Below are 18688 nucleotides of genomic sequence, written 5' to 3'. Positions count from 1 at the left end.
GCCTATGAACAAGTTGTAAGTATGTTCATGTTAGACATTTAAAGCTTATTGTCATTATGCTTTCCTATGATGCACTGCCAGTTAGTAAACCTTGACTAGTTTTATTCTGATGTGAGCGATCATTTAGCTCTATTCTTCAGTCTTTGACGATACTGCATCAAAGGGCTTTGACATACCTCAAATGGTCCTAGCCCAGGTGAAATAGAAATACCCTTGAAGTTCGGAGGTGTGGTTGAATCCACTTAGTGCAGTTGTCACGGGTGAGGAAACGTCATATTTAGGCCAATGATGGTGCAGTATGATTTTCTAATACCCAATGAGCAACCAAGATGCGAAAATAGGCGGGCTGATGTGACAACGCCATAGGTTGAATCTTTCAACCCACCGGTGTCCCTTGTAGCCTTATCTGGACTGCATTGCACAACGTGAGTACCACACGAGGTTCATTTTGTAGTTATATTAAATGTTTTATCACAAAATATTTATTTTTAGAGACGTGTACATTAGTTAGTATAATGTGTAGGAATGTAAGCAGACTTGAAAACAAATCCCCACATTTTAAGCTTGATTTCTCAAAATACCTGTCCACTCGCTAGTTAACTAGCAGCTAATAGCTAGAAGCTAATGAATTAGCTAGCGTTGGCTGGTTAGTGGAAGAGCAACCTTCAACACAAACTACCTTGCCATGGCCAGCTAACATTAGCTGCGTATAAATCTTAAGCGTCCCTTACAGGACCTGCTTGTTAAGATTTGTTGGGGGAATCGACAGTAACGTTTAAGGAAACCAGTCCCTGTTAGCTAATCTCCTTTGCAATGTTTTATCTTTTAGCTAGGGGTTCATAAAATGGTCAGCTAACTGTTTACAGTTACTACATGTTGGATTAACGTTAATGTTAGCTGAGTAAGTTATACCCAGCCGGCTAGTGAATTAAGAAACGTTAGGACCGAGATAACTGTTGACTCGCATGACAGCTGAAATACAGCTTCGGTGCTAATGTGGTCCGGTCATTAAAGGAGATGCAGCTAAGGTCTCACTGTATAATAACAGTTCTTTCCTGTTTCATTTAACACCTTGTGTAATCACCAAGACGTTAAAGGTTAGCGCTGGTAACTTAAATAGATGTGAGACATGAGGGCTGTTTTAGTTATGTAACGTTAGCACATTTCCCCTAGTTTCATACACTTTGCCTTTTTTGTAAGCAATATTGGGTTGCAATTTAATAAGTGTCTTTCTTGATGTATTTATGTCCCCCCTCTCTACCCGTTTGCCTTTAGTATGGGCAGTGTATTGGCTGCCAGTTCCCCAAACCCACCGCCTCCTGCAGGTGGTGGTGGTCAGGGGGGCTCTGGCTTGGTAAATGTGCCTCCGGGTTTCACCATGCCCCCAGTGTCACCAGTTCCCCCAACCCCTGGCACTGCGGCCCAGGAAGGCGAGGCAGAGAGTCCCCTTCCCAATCCAGGCACTTTTGAGGAGTGCCACCGAAAATGCAAAGGTAAGGCTGGGGGGCATACGTGGGTCTGATGAACAGTTCCGTAGTAGGAAGTTAGTAGGTTCACTATGTGATTCATGAGATTGTTCAAGCTGTTTCATTTTTGGAACACATCTTGTTTCAGAGGTCTTCCCTCTTCAGATGGAAGGTGTGCGACTGGTCGTCAACAAAGGCCTGAGCAACCACTTCCAGGTCACTTTGAAGCATACACACACTTTCTTTCCACCTTGGATGTTATCAATTTTTATCTAGTTAAAAAAAAAAAGAACAATAATCTGCCGTTGAGTTTAGCTCTTGTATTTCATGCACCTCACAGGTTAGTCACACAATTAATCTGAGCACTGTGGGGGATTCAGGCTATCGGTTTGGCTCCACCTATGTAGGCAGCAAACAGACTGGCCCTGCGGAGGTAAGGCATTTCTTGTTTATGTTGATTAACTTTGTAACAAACTGCTATGTAGTGCATACATTTCCAAGTTTACTTGTGTTGTGTTTACCCAACATAATATGGATATATTCAAAGTTTTAGTTGTTAGAAAATAAGATTAATTTTGCCCATTATATGAATAGAATATTATGTAGGAGACTTAACTGAAGGTTCTATTATTTTTATCATATTGAAATACTGATGAATTGCTCACCTAAAGTTGAATTAGATCCAGTCCACTGGGGAAACAATGTAAGCTCAGGTGTGCTGTCATGGGCATGTGCAGCATGAATACAGTTGCCCAGAGGCCAGTCGCAAAAGTACCTGAAAACATTGGTATCATCTGCTGCTTCTAGGGATTGTATTCAGAGTTGGAGTTGTAGCATGCTACTTTGTGAATGGTATATCATATGCTGGGAAGCATAATCATTTTTTCAGTATGTTGGAGAAAGATTCTAAAGTGTGTGCGTGTGTGTGTGTACATACTTTTTGTCTTGCAGTCTTTCCCAGTTATGGTGGGGGACATGGACAACACTGGTAGCCTCAATGCTCAAGTTATCCACCAGCTGACTGAACGAGTGCGCTCCAAAGTGGCCATGCAGGTATGTGCAGTTACCAACATGGACAACGCTTAAGGGAATGTTTTGGCGTAAGAGCAACCTATGGAACAAATTCAAACTTTCGTTTGGGAGCAAAATTACGTTAATCGGAGGAGTTTTGAGAAGGCTGTTGTTCGCATTAGAAACTAAATGGCTTATAGCCTGTAACAGCAGGCATGGAAAATAAATTGCTATTTTCAAACATCCGACACGGTTCAAAATAGCCTTATACTTTAGTGGTAGTGTGGAGAGGGTCCCTACAGTTGTCCTCTCTGATTCAGGTTTTGAATATGAGGTTTAATGTTGCCTGCTAAAGACACATCTGGCTCTAAGCCAGTGAATGCATAAAATCACAGTCTTGTGCTTATATATTAGGCCAAATGTGTCAATCTTTTTGTATAATTTGTTTTAAGACTGTATGTAAAATTTCTTAAACATTTTTCCACCGGAGTTATAATAAAACCTACACCCTCTATACACTTTTGATAAATCTGACATTCAGTCAAATCAGATTTCCCGATCACCACAACACGCAGACTATTGAACCTGCATTCATCACCGTTACTTCCTCTTTATGTCACCAATCTGCAAATGACAAATGTAAGGTGTATAACACCTCCAGACTAATGTTGACAGTCATGCAAAGAAGGATGATTTGCTGTTTGTTTTGTTTATTGGCTGGTTGTAGTAATTGTATATGAGCACTGCATCACCTTGATGAAGACTTAATTATAAAATTAATTATAAATATTTGCTCTAACCTGGCCTGTCCTTATGTAGTCTATGTTGGCTCTCATGTTCAGTCCATCCATGACATGACCTCGTATTTCCAAAAGTATAGTGGAAACCAACATTGGCATACTGGAAACAACCTCGTCCTGGTTGGTGGTGGCTTGGATTTTTTTCTTCTCCTGCTTAATCCCAAATCCTCAGAGCAAATCACTTGTCAGGTAATCTGTGGCGTGTGATGTGAAGTCATGCACATGTACAATGTCCGGTGTTCCTTTCCCCCTTTAGACACAGCAGCACAAGTTTGTGAACTGGCAGTGTGACGCAGAGTACCGCGGCGATGACTTCACAGCGTCCGTAACCCTGGGCAACCCGGATGTCCTTGTCGGATCTGGTATTGAACCCGCCCTCGCACACCCTGCCTCATACTCACTCTCCTCCCCATAAATGTCATCACCGTGGCGTTTGTGGAGCTTTTGAAAAGATATAATGTCCACAACCCTGCTTTTGACTCCCATATATTTAATATACAAAAAGCAACGTTTCGACCCTGCTGGGTCTTCTTCAGGCAAATGGTGGACACATTTGATGAAGGGATATATGTAGGCCTTACAATCAGCTAACCTACCATGTGATGTCAACTGGTAGGCTATGATTGGGTCTAAGATCCCCACTAATCACTCAATATAAGAGAACACTTTCATACAGGTATTTCACACACCTATACATCTCAAAAGGGCTTTCAAAAGTCAATATTCCCAAAGAAGTACATGGCATTGCTGTCACCAGAAAAGAAAGAAAAAGGAACACACAATTAGTGGATAAACAGTTCCATATATGGACCCTTTCAACAAGGTAAACAAAAACAATGCTTGAACGTTCTATTTGGGCCCCAATCTACTTCCTCTGCATTAAGATAACATATGGAATGTTAAAAAGGAAGTCTTGTGGGGCCAACTATGATGCTGATAATGGAACTCTCTTGAAAGGGTCCATACAAGCCTACCCAAACAATGAAAGTACATTTCCCCCACAATCATAAAACCTGCTACAATATAGTAAGTACAAATACAGACAGTTTCTTACCAAAATATGCAATATACTATAGGAATGATTTTATGTCAGATTCCTCATTAAGACCATGGGGAGACATTGTATTTAAAAAGTTTGTGGAGCTTTTGGCATGTCCTTTCTCTGTCGGCCAAGACTTCAAACTATCAGATTATTCCAGCAGTATTCTGTATATTGATTATTTCAAAGTTATTGAATCATGTGTTTGGATGTCAATGTGCCGTTATTACAGCCGATTGTTTTTTATATCAAGATTTTTGAATGACATTGCATTGCCATTGGGTGCACCCAATGGCAATGTCATTCAAAAATCTTGATATAAAAAACAATCGGCTGTAATAACGGCACATTCTGCTTCATTTCCACTTTAAGGTGTAGTTTTATGAACTTCTAATTGATTGTGGTTTTCCATGACTCTTGCCAGGCATTGTGGTAGCACACTACCTCCAGTCGCTCAGCCCTGCTCTGGTGCTCGGCGGTGAGCTGGTCTACCACCGCAGACCTGGAGAAGAGGGCACGGTCACGTCACTCGTGGGCCGCTACACCGGTAAGCACGCGCAGGCCTCGTACCACACTGATGGGCAGTCCTGGAAAACTTTTCCTGAAGAAATCCTTTGCATCACTCACTGCCTCTCCTACTTAGATTAGTAGGACATTTTAAACCAATGGTTTGGGGTTGAGGGAGAGCCTAGTCTTGCCTTGTGTTTGGACTCAATTCATGATGTTGTCATGAATTGTCATGAATTCATGATGTTGTCCCTCCTTAATGCTGTTTCCACCTTATTTCCAACTATAATGCACTATATTATATATTAACATATCACTCATACAACATTACATTATAATACACACCACACCAGCAGTATGTGAGTTTCAATCCCAGTAGTCAATGTAACCTGTAATGTTTACCTCACACAGGAAGTAATTACATCGCCACACTGACATTGGGAGGTGCCGGAGCACATGCATCTTACTATCACAAAGCCAATGACCAGGTACGTTCCATCTCCTCTTTCACATGTTCCTGCTGTAATACTAAGACTTTTCTAACATCAGTGGCGTGTGGATTTATCTGAATAACGCTAACCTAGTATGATCTTTTTTGTGTGTGTGTGTGTGTGTGTGTCTCGTTCATGTGCTTGCATCCTCACCAATGTCACTGTGAACATTTAGTATGTCTGCCTATTTCTGCGTTGTTTGAGCAGCCGTGTCTCTCTGTTTACCCTGCTCTCTCTGTGACTGGCATGAATTACAGTTACAAGTCGGTGTGGAGTTTGAAGCCAGCACACGGACGCAAGACACAAGTGTGTCCTTTGGTTATCAGCTGGATATTCCCAAAGCTAACTTGCTCTTCAAAGGTACACATCCTCCTCCCATTTGCTACTTACTTGCATCAAACATTGATTATGTGGACTATGCTGACCTCTCACTGGCTTGGTACTATTTCTTCTTCCCCCTCATTCCCCTCTCCTGATAGGTTCGCTGGACAGTAACTGGATTGTGGGGGCCACTCTGGAGAAGAAGCTAATCCCTCTCCCACTCTCCCTCGCCCTGGGCGCTTTCCTGAACCACCGAAAGAACAAGTTTCAGTGTGGTTTTGGGGTCACCATCGGTTAAAGCCAACTCAGGGCAACCTCCACCTTCCAACCGACATCCCCCCACCTCCACCACGCGTCGCCCTGCAGGACCCACGCTCCATAGCCAAGCTGGAGCCGAGAGGCGCAGGGACATGGATGAGACAGTGGCCATGGATGCGCGCACACACACACACACACACACACACACACACACACACACACACACACACACACACACATTCTCAGCAACACAGTATTTCACTCCATTCAAGTATCAGCTGCGCTGAGAACCTGTTAATGTGAAAACTAGAATCTAGACACATGTAAACCAAGCTCACAGACTCAGAAGTGAAGTTCAAGTAAAATTCTGATGTTGACGAGGAACAACTTCAAGAGGTTAGACATAGTATTTATACGAGTAGAATGTATAGAAAATCAACACATCACAATGAAAAAGAAATCTCATTGTCTGAAATGTGACATGTATTCTATGAAATTGTTGAAGGTTTTGTGTGTGTGTGTGGCGCTGTCCATGCTGTGGTGCATTGAGGTCCATCCCTGGCTCAGTCCATAGTCTTTTGCAAATTGATACTTCATTTTGCCTGTCTGCAAACCGCTAACTAAAATCGATCTGATTTGTTATTGTTCCCTGGTGTTTGACCGCACAAACATTCTTTGAAAGGAGGAAATTGAAAACTGTTGCTGTCCAAACATGTACAAGGAGAAATAATTCTGCAATTTGTTGTGCAGATTACTGCCCAAATTAGATTTTTTTAAATATTTGACCAGATTGTGCACTCTACCCTGATGTGGAGCTTTCATGAGCCAGTGTAGAGTGGTGACACACCCTGTCCCTGTGCCTCTGGAAAAAGGCCGGGAAAACGTCTAATACATGGTTGACTCAGCTGCGATGTGATCAGCAAAAACACAAAAGGAGAACCAGTCCCATCCGCTCCCCTCACCCACCCACCCACATCCCAGCCCCCCTCTCCTCAGGCCTGCAGGAGGCCCGCGTCTCTCTGGGGGCTCCTGAGGCCAGGACTTTTATGCTGGCAGTCTCTCGACCAGATGTACATTTGTTTTTGTTTTGTGTGCGTGTGTGTGTGTGTGTGTGTTTGTTTTGAAGCCGTCCTTTTAATACAGAATGAGATCCAGTCGCCCAACAGTTTACACATACAAACACGTGCGCACACACACACACAAACAGGATTAAAATGACATTCTGTGGATTGTCGTAGACGGGTGAAATAATTGGGGCCTCAACACAGTTGTTGAGATGCATGATTACACAGGGGTTTTCTGTTAAGAATGGACCATTGAAAAACCATGCTGTCATTAATGTTTTTTTGTTTTGGTTTTTTTTACTACTGAGTTTAATGATAAACCCATGTGCAGTTGAATGAGATCACATTTGAAATAGAGCTTTGAGGGGGTGTAATTGGCATGTTCATTGGTGATATTGAAGCAACTTCCTTTTTTATATAAAAAGGCTGGTCAAGGGAAAATTTGACCATTGTCATTAACCGTTTGTGAGTGTGCGTGTGTGTGTGTGAGTATTCTCAGTTAAAGCACTTTGTGTTACTGTGATGACAATACAGTAAAGCAAAGGCAGTTCTTTGTTCAGCAAAAGAAAACAATAAACAGTTTTGTGCTTTTAAGAGGATGTTCAAACTTGGTACTTGTTTTCTAATTGAAAATGATCAAATAATAAGACATGTGCGTGTTATAAAATATCAGCGTTACGATTTCACACGAGGTAAAGTGTGGAATGAGCCTTTGTCTACTGTACATGAGAAGTCAACTGGAAGTGGCCATGTAGGATGATATGATACTCAGCATAGACAGCAGGTGGCGCTACTTATGTACAATATAGCAGAACTACAAAGAAGCAGATTCTAACCACAAGGGGATATCCGGCTCTATCCGTGGTACCAGAGAATGTCTAATAGTAGACGGGCTCTGGTGGGTATTTTAAGCCTAAGAGCGTCGTAAAGTCCCTCTTACGAACGTCTTAAGATTTGCCGCCTGTTTCCCGAAACCATCGTAGCTTAAGAATGTCTTGAAAACACTCGTAGATCTACGAGTGCTCCAGAGTTCTCGTTACCGGCTAAGAGCGTCTTAACAGTACTTCTCACTGAGGTCACCAACAGGACATACAGAGGAATTACAACTTAGAATACATACTTTCACGTTCCCATTCTTTATTGTGTTTACCTGATGAATCATATTTTAGCGTGCAAAATAGTATAGCCTACATTTAATGGTCATAATAACGTGATGAAAATGCAATCAAGTTATGAAACGAGACGTTGCCAGAATAGTTTGCCATTATCTTTGCTAAGGCTATATTTTATTAGGCCTATGAGGTAAAAGCAGAGAAAGGAATATGTGGTTTAGTCTGTAGGCCACTGCATCAAAATGTAAGCCTACACATTTCCTCACTTTATTACTCGACTTCTTTCTTATCTTCAAATGTGTTCTTAAGTGACACCGTGGAAAAAATACTGCATGGTGCAACAATCTAATCTTAAATAATTACAATTATTTATGTCTGTGTGTGATATATAACCTACTTGAGATGCTTACATGCAGATGTCAAAGTGTTTCTATTTTCGTATTGATGTGAATTAATGTGTAGATCTGAAGTTTAAATGGTAGGCCTATTGCTGTGACGTGCAGTACGAAGCTGAAGTTGGCCGCACATTCAGAATGCGGTGTAGTGAAGTTTCCATTCCACCTTAAATATTGCCATTTCCTACCGACAGGGGGCAGTGCTGACTGCAAATACGCGATGACACTGGCATTTGCCTACGAAGCTGAAGTTGGCCGCACATTCAGGCCTAGTCCACACGTACCAAACCGATCTTTTTTTCCTCCGTCTTCCCTGGAACCGTATCAAGAATATTTGCGTCCAAACGGATCCATCTCAACACGACTCAACACGTTACTTCATACCCCAGGCCTATAGGTGGCACTGTGTCTTTACAGAAATTCACCAAAACTTGCAAAACGTGCGCTTTAAAAACAGACAGAATAGGCTTCGGCGAAATGGCTAGTGCAAGGAAGCCAGAATTGTTTGTGTGGACTGACAGTGAACTGTCAACAGTCAACTGTAAAACGAATAAACTTTATTTTACGGTTTGTGAAGGGTGCAGTCCCGTCCTTTATTAGGCTAACGCAGGTAGGCCTACTAATCACCTTTACTTTCTTTGGTTGTAGGATAGTCCGTGATTCACATTAGTTTTGGCTATCACCGCAATTAGGCTACTAAACGCAAGGCTTACCCAAGTTCTAGGCTATTCTGTCGCTACATTTATAATATTGCTATAAAACCTTCGTTAGTAACAGTCAATACTTTTGCCTGCATCAAATCGCATTCAGTGTGTTACCATCGGCTTAACGTGAGATTTTGAAGCTTTTCTGTTTTTTCTTTACATGAGCTATTTCATATTTTACAAATTATGCACTAGATTTGATACCCATTGCTCACACATGATTTGCCGTGAGATATTACACCACATCCCTAGCCTGACGTAGTCATACTCAACTTCCCGATCTCAAACGTTGTGGGCGGGACTAAGTTCGGAATGGCACCGCACAATGGAGAAGTTTGCCTCGAACGTCGACTACTAGGCTGCAGCCTTCCATGCCGCGGTCCATCCCTCCAATGAGCGTCGTCAAACAGTAAACGTCATTGACAGCGCCACAGTTTGTCTGAAAGAGCGACAAGATACTTGAGGTTGGACGCTGTAAAAGCCGGCGTCTTTGGAGCTAACAGTGCTAAAATCAAGGATTTGACAATAAAAGAGTTACACATGTACACCGATGTTTGGTATTAATGTATCTTACAACCTATTAGCCTACTAGATCAATGGAAATGGGCCTGTGTTGCGCTGTATCAATGTTACGTTATATCCTCAGAAACAGACGATAAAAAAAACGTAATTTCATGGATGTTTATGTGTCTGATTGGTGGGCAGTTGTTTATTCGATGCTAATTGGATGTGATAATGATGTCGTATCTTTCTTGTCACTCAATCTGTGAAATTGTCACTCTGAGGTAAATTGCAGGAACGGAACACCCAGATCAATGCAGTGATTAATTTGACCATCATTCAAAAGGTAATTGACTTGTCAATGTAGCCTGAACAAGTGCAGACGTTATCTGTATGTTACTTACCTATGTGTTGATATTGTGTGGCCCATGGGTTCATCTTTGATCAATATTAAGGCTAAATAAATAACTGTGGAACTGGGATTGGCGAAGAAACTTGATTGTTTGTCTATTCCTAATGGAAATTCTTCTTTGAAATGCAGCACAAGCTAGTGGACAATGGCTAGACTAGGTTATGAAGTAATGGTCTACATTATGTAATGCTGTGTAAGTGTTTATGTGCACAGCAAGACACTTATTAGCTATTCTTCAAATTTCTTAAAGATATTACATTAAGCACTTTCACTCACAGAAAAAAGATCAGATGGTCCAAAATGAACAAACTTTATTGGAGATACAGTAAGCAGTGTTGGGCAAGTTACTTCAAAAGCGTAATGCATTATTTATTACTTGTTACTGTCATCTCAAAGTAATTTGTTACATTACAATATTACTGTCCTTGAATTGTAAGGCATTACACTACATTTACATTACTTTCACCAAAATAACAGGAAATATGGATTTGGTGTTCTCAATAGATCTTCATGTGTTCAGTGCAGCTCATTACACGGCAGGCGGTGATGTGGTATGGCATAATGACTGAGCTAGGCTTAAAAGAACACTATAATGGTTGCAGTTATGGCTCATGGGACAATGTAGGCCCCAAATGCCAAAGGTCACTCACAACTTAATATAGTAAAATATAGCCATAGTGAAATTGTATGTTGACTTTAAATGGTTCTCATCATTGCTGGTTGCCTTTCCTTCCACTTACAGTGGTGTAGACTTAATGCAAATAGTTTGAGAATAATGGCTACGATCTTTGTCTGTAAAAGCAACATTTTAGTTATTCTCACTGCTTGAAATGAGAAGTATAGCCTAACCATGTTACAGTAGATCTGTTGCATGAATGGCAGAGATAACTCAAATTCCCTTTCTACAGTCATCTAAACATATCAAACACTAACATATCAAAAAGGCAGAGGTGTCTTTGTAAATTTACATTTCTTACCCTAGTGAGGATTCAAGGATGTTTACAGTCACTTACATGCTTAGAAATACAATAACTTATGTTTATGGGTTGTTATCAGATGTTATCTTTCCCAAACTGATGTATGTGTAATGGCGTGGGCTTGTTCACACCATCACATAATGGGGGAAGAAAGACAGTTGTAAAAATAGTAATTTATTAAGAAAAAAGCTTACAACCTCAAGTATCTTGTCGCTCTTTCAGACAAACTGTGGCGCTGTCAATGACGTTTACTGTTTGACGACGCTCATTGGAGGGATGGACCGCGGCATGGAAGGCTGCAGCCTAGTAGTCGACGTTCGAGGCAAACTTCTCCATTGTGCAATGGCACCCAGGCTACCACATCCCGATACTACAGTCTCTGAGCTTTCATTTGACACCATGTATGGCCAATTTCGTCGTGAAAATTCACCCTTTTATTACAATTGAAATTCCATGAGCTGTTTTTCATATCCCACAATGCACTAGACTTGATACCTATTGCCCACACAACATTTGCCGTGAAATATTACACCACATCCCGATACTACCGTCTCACAGCGTTCATATGACACCCAGCATGCCAAATTTCGTCGTGGAAAATGGCCATTTTCTTACATTTAAATTAGGCCCTACATGAACTATATTTCATATTCCACAGTATATGCACTAGATTTGATACCTATGGCCCATACATCATTTGCCGTGAAATATTGCACCACATCCCGATCCTACAGTCTCTGAGCTTTCATATGACACCCTGCATGCCAACTTTCGTCGTGGAAAATGGCCATATTTCATAGATTTAATTTATATGAGCTATATTTTGTATTTGACCATTTATGCACTAGATTTGATGCTTATTGCCCAAAAATCATTTGCCGTGAAATATTACACCACATCCCGAAACTACAGTCTTTGAGCTTTCATATGACCCCCTGCATGCCAAATTTCGTCGTGGAAAAAGGCCATATTTTATAGATTTACTTTACATGAGCTATATTTTATATTATATTATATTATATAATTATATGAGCTGTTTTTCATATTCCACAAAGTATGCACTAGACATGATACCTATTGCCCACACAACATCACATCCCGATACTGCAGTCTCTGACCTTTCATATGACACCCTGCATGCCAAATTTCGTCTTGGAAAATAGCCATATTTTATAGATTTACTTTACATGAGCTATATTTCATATTTTACCATACTTAATACCTATTGCCCACACATCATTTGCCGTGAAATATTACACCTCATCCCGATACAGTCTTTCAGCTTTCATATGACACCCTGCATGGCAAATTCTATCGTGGAAAATGGCCATTTTTCATACATGTAATTTATATGAGCTATATTTCATATTTTACAATTTATTCACTAGATTTGATACCTATTGCCCATACATAATTTGCCTTGAGAAATGACACCATATCCTGATACTACAGTCTCTCAGCTTTCATTTGCCACCATGCATGGCCAATTCCGTCATGGAAAATCCCCATTTCATTACAATTGAAATTCTATGAGCATTTCATGTTTTACGATTTATGCAGATTTGATCCCTATTTGGCGTGACATACAGCACATGCAGATACAACAGACTTTGCACTACTTAAAAAATCTCACAAATTCTATGTGTGCTCAAGTATAGCATAAATGAGAATTACTCTGCATATAGCCTACGCTATTTGTAGGTCTCTTATTTGACACTCCTACTGTCAGTCATTACTGTTGAAATCTGACAATGATCACGAGGAGCGTGTAATTAGGCTACATCCATTGTGCAGTTATTCTTTTTTTCTGAAATATAGCTCATGTAACTTAAATGTAAGAAAAATGGCCATTTTCTACGACGAAAATTGGCATGCAGGGTGTGAACGCTGTGGGACGGTCGTATCGGGATGTGGTGTAGGCTAATATTTTACGGCAAATGATGTTTGGGCAATAGGCATCAAATTAAGTGCACAAATGTGAAATATACCCAATGTAGCCAGTGGGACTTTAGGACCCTGGAGCGAGTAGCAAGGGCTTAAAGGCTGAGGTGTCCATAGTGGCGGGTTCTTGTGTTTTCAGTCAGCTGCTAGGGAAACGGAGCGGAGTGGAACCGCGGTAAGTTTGAATTGTTTGGCACGCTGTTGTACTAGGCCAGCATTAGCTGCCTCATCATGGGTTATGGCACTTATAAGTCTGTTCGTTCTTGTGGATTACAGATGAGTGTTGGTGGCCATGTGTGCTGGCGTTCCGTATGTTGAAGGGTTAGTGTGCAGTCACCAGTAATTAAATCACGGAAGCGTCTCTGGGTTTAACGCCGGTAGGTATGCTTCCCTTAAAGAGTGTGGTTTTGATGTGAGCCTTGAGATATGCAGTGTTGTGTTTTTTATTATGATCTATGTTGTAGAATGGGCGTGTAACTAGAACGAATCTCGATATCCGCTGGGAACTCTCTCTCACTCTCGCGGCCAGGTGCGTATAACCAACAAAGCATTGAGACGGTCCCCCTGCTCTGCGCGCTGAGAATATTAATATCAAATGTTTTTCAACAGACTGTGCTGGTGTTACAGGGTGTTTGTATACTGTAATTGCTGCCGTGTGCTTGGGCGGATGGCCTAGCCAAAATAGGTATTTGTTAGCCTGATTATCTAATTAACTGTAAGACTCATCCTTATTCTATGTGTAGCCCGTTGTTATACCAGGTCCCGTGCGCCCCGTCATACGTGTGCACTGGCTTCTGTGCGCTCCGGCGTCTGTGTGTGTCTGTTCACACAAGGTTATTAGAAGCCTTTTGTGAATGAACCCCGTCTCTCGTGAGTGCTTGAAAGTTTAAGTTCTTTCAATGTATATCAGTAAGGTGAGTGTGTGTGTGTGTTATGTGGATAAATTAATAAGTGTATGTTTTGTCTTTTTAGGTCATCCAGCCACTTGTTTGGACATCCAGCCACTGTTTTCTCATGTATGAAACTTATGTATGTTTTTATCATTCATTGATACCATGCCTATGAACTTATAGGGTTAATGTCAAGCTCTTCCGGTCATTAATCTTTTACCATTGAGATAAATTGTTGTGTTTGGGCAGTGTGCAATATTACTGGGGGGACAGGGGAAAGTGCCAGTGGGCATGTGCAATTTGGATAGCTTTAGCTGATCATCATAGTAGCACTCACGCACTTTACTTGTTCTCAAATTTAAGTGGCCATTGCTTGGGTTCTCGTAGCTAGTGGGCGGAGCTCAGTGCTCAATGTATTAAGGTGACCACTGTGTGGTGTGATTTAGAATTTGTGTGTACTAACAAAGCACTTTATGGTTAATGCGGTGTAGCCTTGGTTGCTGTCTTTGGTGTGCTGAATCCTTTTGGAGCCTTGTGCTCATGATGAACTAAATGTGGATGTCCGGTCAACATTGAGTACTGTGGTCCGGCCCAATATTTAGTGTAAATATCTCCTATGAAGGCTTGTCTACAAGAACTCCTGTATGTGTCCATGATGTGTTACTACCATTAATGTTGTTCCTGTACGAAGCACCTATTTTAATAACTCTGCAGACCATAAATCAATTATGTCTACATTGCTTTTGCTACGTCAGCCTCCAATTGTTTCATTCACTTGAATAGTACTAGCGTGGGGTACATCTTTAGTCTACGGTACTAGTTGGGTCTCATCCCAGTCCAATAAATGGGAGTGGCGTAGTCAGACCATCTTGTGGTATAGTACAACTGGGTTTTACACTCCCAACGGCCACACTAATGTAAAGTAAATCTATAAAATATGGCCATTTTCCACGACGAAATTTGGCATGCAGGGGGTCATATAAAAGCCTTGAGAGTTTCGGGATGTGGTGTAATATTTCACGGCAAATAATGTATGGGCCATAGGTATCAAATCTAGTGCATAAATTGTCGAATATGAAATATAGCTCATGTAAATTAAGTCTATGAAATATGCCCATTTTCCACGACGAAATTGGCCATGCATGGTGTCAAATGAAAGCTCAGAGACTGTAGTATCGGGATGTGGTGTAATATTTCAAGGCAATAAAACTGACCTCCCACGATGACACATTGGGGGAACATATATACTGGCTGATCAGACCATTCAAGACACACAAGGGAAGACTAGGACTAACGACATTTACAAGACAAGCATGAAGACAAAGTAAGTAAATATTTCTTAAATAAGAATGATCATAACCCCCCCCCCCCCCCCATGACGTTTGCAATGGTGGTGCCTTCCAGAGGACTCTTATTCTGGCATCCATTCGCCACAAATTCCTTTAACTGGAAGGAAGAAGCCACCCCATGCCAGCCGGAGGAAATCACAGCAGTTAAATAAACTCAGTACTAAAGACATAAGTAATGAAATAAACAGAAACAGACGGCGTCCACTCACCCAACTGTAACTGATGTGTAAAACGTAATTATATGTGAAATGTGCAACGTTAAATAAACATAGAACTGTCAAATTAAAATAAACATGTTGTGTATTAATTGTAGACTATAAACTGAAAATAAGGTATATTTTAATCAGTGCAATGTCGGGTGTGCATGAGAACTGTTTGAACTTGCATCTATCTATCTATCTATCTATCTATCTATCTACTCCTGAGTACACCTGGACTGAAATATCACCCTGGGACTCCATGCCCAGGTAGGTGTGGTCAGATTGGGGACCTTCATCAGCTCGGCTCACTCTCTCCCATCCAGCTGAACTCATCTCACACATGCCCTCATCAAAGCTGCAGTGGTCCAGGAAGAAGATGGAGTCATCTGGGACAAATAGGAACGTCCTCACAGTTAGACTTCGGCACTGTAGATAGATACTTTGGTAAGTAGGAGCTTGCCCCTCAGTATTTCGTTACTGTCAATGTGTATTTCCTTCGACAATAAATGACCTTTAAACCTTTGTGGTAAGAAAGGAGGACAGAAAGAACGAGTGAGAGAAAGAAGTGAAAAGCTTTGGCTTTTCAGCTTTAACTTAATTTTTAGCTGGATACATCACATGGATATTGAAAACAAACTATGCATGCTATGAACTTTACGACAGAACTGGTCTGGTGTTAGCAGGGCTGGTTACTTACTGCAATTGTAGCGTCTGTTTAGCTCCAGTGTATCATAAAACCTCATGTCCAGGTGTTGACCAATCACATCTTGAAACCTGGGTCCTTTGTGGCAATGGTGGGGCCTTTATTGTAGCTGAATGCACTCTGGCTGTAGTGCATTACAGACCAGTAATCATATGGGGTACCCATGGTGCTGGTGATTTCCTCGCCAAATGTGTGAATTATAGTCCATCCCTAAAGGGAAAAAAATTAATTGATCAACGTAGCATAACTTGTAAAAAACATGGGAGAGATTGCTTTCATTGCCTTCAGTGACAAAGAGGGAATGACCCATTGAAAATAAAAGTAGTGTAAAGCATGAACATGAAGATTGCAATTTCAAGATCTTGTTATCTCTGTTTTTGTCTCTGTTTTTGAAGTACAAGTCTAGACAGACTTTGGTTTACATTTTACCCTATGCATCACGTTGCTCCATAAAATGAACATTCAGATGCATATAAAAAAGGTTCTTTGGTACTAACTTTGTGTACAAAAGCCAACACAGAATATATCAAAAGCAAGCAATGACCTTGACCAATGTTGTACCAGTTGATGGTGATGAAGTCTTTCCTGTCATATCTAGACTGCTCGTGTAGGAAGCCAAGGGTGTGCAGAAACTCGTGCTCCACAACAGAAATGTTTCCAACAGAAGACCAGCAGCTAAAACATATGGCATACTGATGAAGTATGGCACACAAATGAATGAAACCATCTAAAAGTCTGCTATTATGAGGAAAGGAGGTGTTCTACCCTTGGTGTTTTTCAACAGATGTAATGAGATTAATTTATTCTTGGTTTGAAGTCAACACACGATTTCAGCCTGAATTGTTCAAAAGCTCTCAGAATTACTCCTTTGGCATTCATATCTGAACCAAAAACAAATTCCAAGTTATAAGTTACAGTTTTTCTCAGTCGCTTTGGTGCTTTTTTCAGATCAGAATGAAAATTCTCATAACTATTAGTTCAACCTCCACAACATTTAGTAATTTGTGCACATAGTAGCAATACTTCCTCTGAACAAATTGCAAATGCTTTTAGACATGTATCAGTTGCTTTCATACAATTATCTGCTGTTTTTTAACATTATCATTTGCTTATGTCATGTCAGTCAAAATGAACTATACTTATGGATGCTGAATAGTCGTTCCCAATAAAACAGTCTTCATTTCATTGCCTGAGTCATTACATACACAATTGTTGAACTAGTTATCAAATTCTGTCACAATGTTGTAGAAAAGCATACAGTAAAAATGTACGTATTCAGTGTCTTGTACTCACTTACTCCCCTAATGTGTAACTTTACTGTAGTTTTCAAATGGCTGTACAAGTACTGTATAGTGCTGTCTTGAGCATGTTCAGGTAATGTCACTGAGTTCTGACCTTTATTTTGCATTGGAAAACACTGAGAGAACTGTCATAATAAAAACATGACAGCCATTTGACTATCTTGTTCATAAACGATGGTGTCAAGACTTCTCATTTTGATGACACTGACAGTTTCATTGACATAAATACTTACTTTTGAGGAATGGACTATCCATTTTGAGCAAGTGACCTGCTTTTGCAGGTCATCCACTAGGTTTTGCAGTTTGCACTAATTGTTTTGAGAAATGCACTAACTGCTGTGCAAATGTTAATAGTGATGTGAGAAAAGCACCAAAGCGACTGAGAAAAACTGTAAGTCCAATATCGTGTAAATACATATTGTGAAACACATTGTAAAAATAAATATCTTCAATGCAATATCGTCAAAAAGCTGTGTACTTTCTCCTGTCTTATCTCGAGTTTTGCCAGTATTCTTCATTTTTTCTATGACTTGAAGCTGGCCAGTCTTGTTACATATTTACATTTCTCTAAGGCTTCCACTTATGACAACATAAAAAATTGGGTAACACTTTACTTGAAGGTATCTACACAAGAGTGACATGACTGTCATAATCCTAACACTATCCCTAACCCTAACTTGTCATGACAAAAACTGAATGACACTTGAACAGAAGCAAATGACAGAAGCGTTCTGTCATAAATGTTTATGACTTGTTTTATAATGTTTATGAAACGTTCATGTCATTCTTATGTAGATACCTTCAAGTAAAGTGTAACCAAAAATTGTTTCCATAAAGTCGTTTTCCTCACCGAGATTACCATCTAGGTGGTACGGTACAGGGGAACTCCACTGCTGTCTGACTATAATGGAACTCCTGTGGTCCTCCTTGAAACCAACCACATCACAGTCGTGGAATTACTTGACAAAGGTGACATTCAACTTTACAAGATACCTTTATCCAAAGCACCTCATTGAATAATTACGGTGGTTTTAGGAGTATTCTCTAAGTGTTATTGCTTAGTGTTAATTCTGCTGTGTTACAGTAGTGTGCAGTGTGTGACTCATATTTGAAAATAGTTACAGGTACATGATCCATGCAAGTGATACTTACTTCCACTATATCCCCTTCATTTAGATCCAAATCTGAGGCACCGATAGATGTATACAGGGTGTATTATAATTATTTCTTTGGCATTATGAGATCA

General features: G+C 40.6%; 1 protein-coding gene and 1 long non-coding RNA gene across 2 annotated transcripts; one reads left to right on the top strand and one right to left on the bottom strand.

Annotated features, from left to right (window-relative positions):
- Positions 1 to 275: 275 nt before the first annotated feature.
- On the top strand, positions 276 to 7551 carry tomm40 (translocase of outer mitochondrial membrane 40 homolog (yeast)). The gene is made up of 10 exons (XM_042106211.1): positions 276 to 425; positions 1276 to 1493; positions 1615 to 1682; positions 1807 to 1899; positions 2418 to 2519; positions 3534 to 3639; positions 4741 to 4863; positions 5235 to 5311; positions 5572 to 5674; positions 5794 to 7551. The coding sequence occupies exons 2-10, from the start codon at positions 1277 to 1279 to the stop codon at positions 5931 to 5933; spliced, it is 1029 nt and encodes a 342-aa protein (XP_041962145.1). The 5' UTR covers positions 276 to 425; position 1276; the 3' UTR covers positions 5934 to 7551.
- Positions 7552 to 15742: 8191 nt separating this feature from the next.
- LOC121720314 lies at positions 15743 to 18450 on the bottom strand. Its single transcript, XR_006034504.1, has 4 exons — positions 18293 to 18450; positions 16686 to 16816; positions 16136 to 16351; positions 15743 to 15824 (listed from the first exon to the last, which is right to left on the bottom strand). It is a non-coding gene; the product is annotated as an uncharacterized LOC121720314 (long non-coding RNA).
- Between the last annotated feature and the right edge of the window lie 238 nt (positions 18451 to 18688).

This window comes from Alosa sapidissima, chromosome 10 (genome assembly GCF_018492685.1).
Source record: "Alosa sapidissima isolate fAloSap1 chromosome 10, fAloSap1.pri, whole genome shotgun sequence".
Taxonomy (NCBI): domain Eukaryota; kingdom Metazoa; phylum Chordata; class Actinopteri; order Clupeiformes; family Clupeidae; genus Alosa; species Alosa sapidissima.
This window is presented reverse-complemented; position numbering and strand designations above follow the sequence as displayed.

Coding starts and splice junctions, on each gene's coding strand:
- tomm40 (XM_042106211.1), top strand. CDS start 1,277: ATGGGCAGTGTATTGGCTGCCAGTTCCCCAAACCCACCGCCTCCTGCA. Junction 1,494..1,614: donor GTGCCACCGAAAATGCAAAG/GTAAGGCTGGGG, acceptor ATCTTGTTTCAG/AGGTCTTCCCTCTTCAGATG. Junction 5,675..5,793: donor AGCTAACTTGCTCTTCAAAG/GTACACATCCTC, acceptor CTCTCCTGATAG/GTTCGCTGGACAGTAACTGG.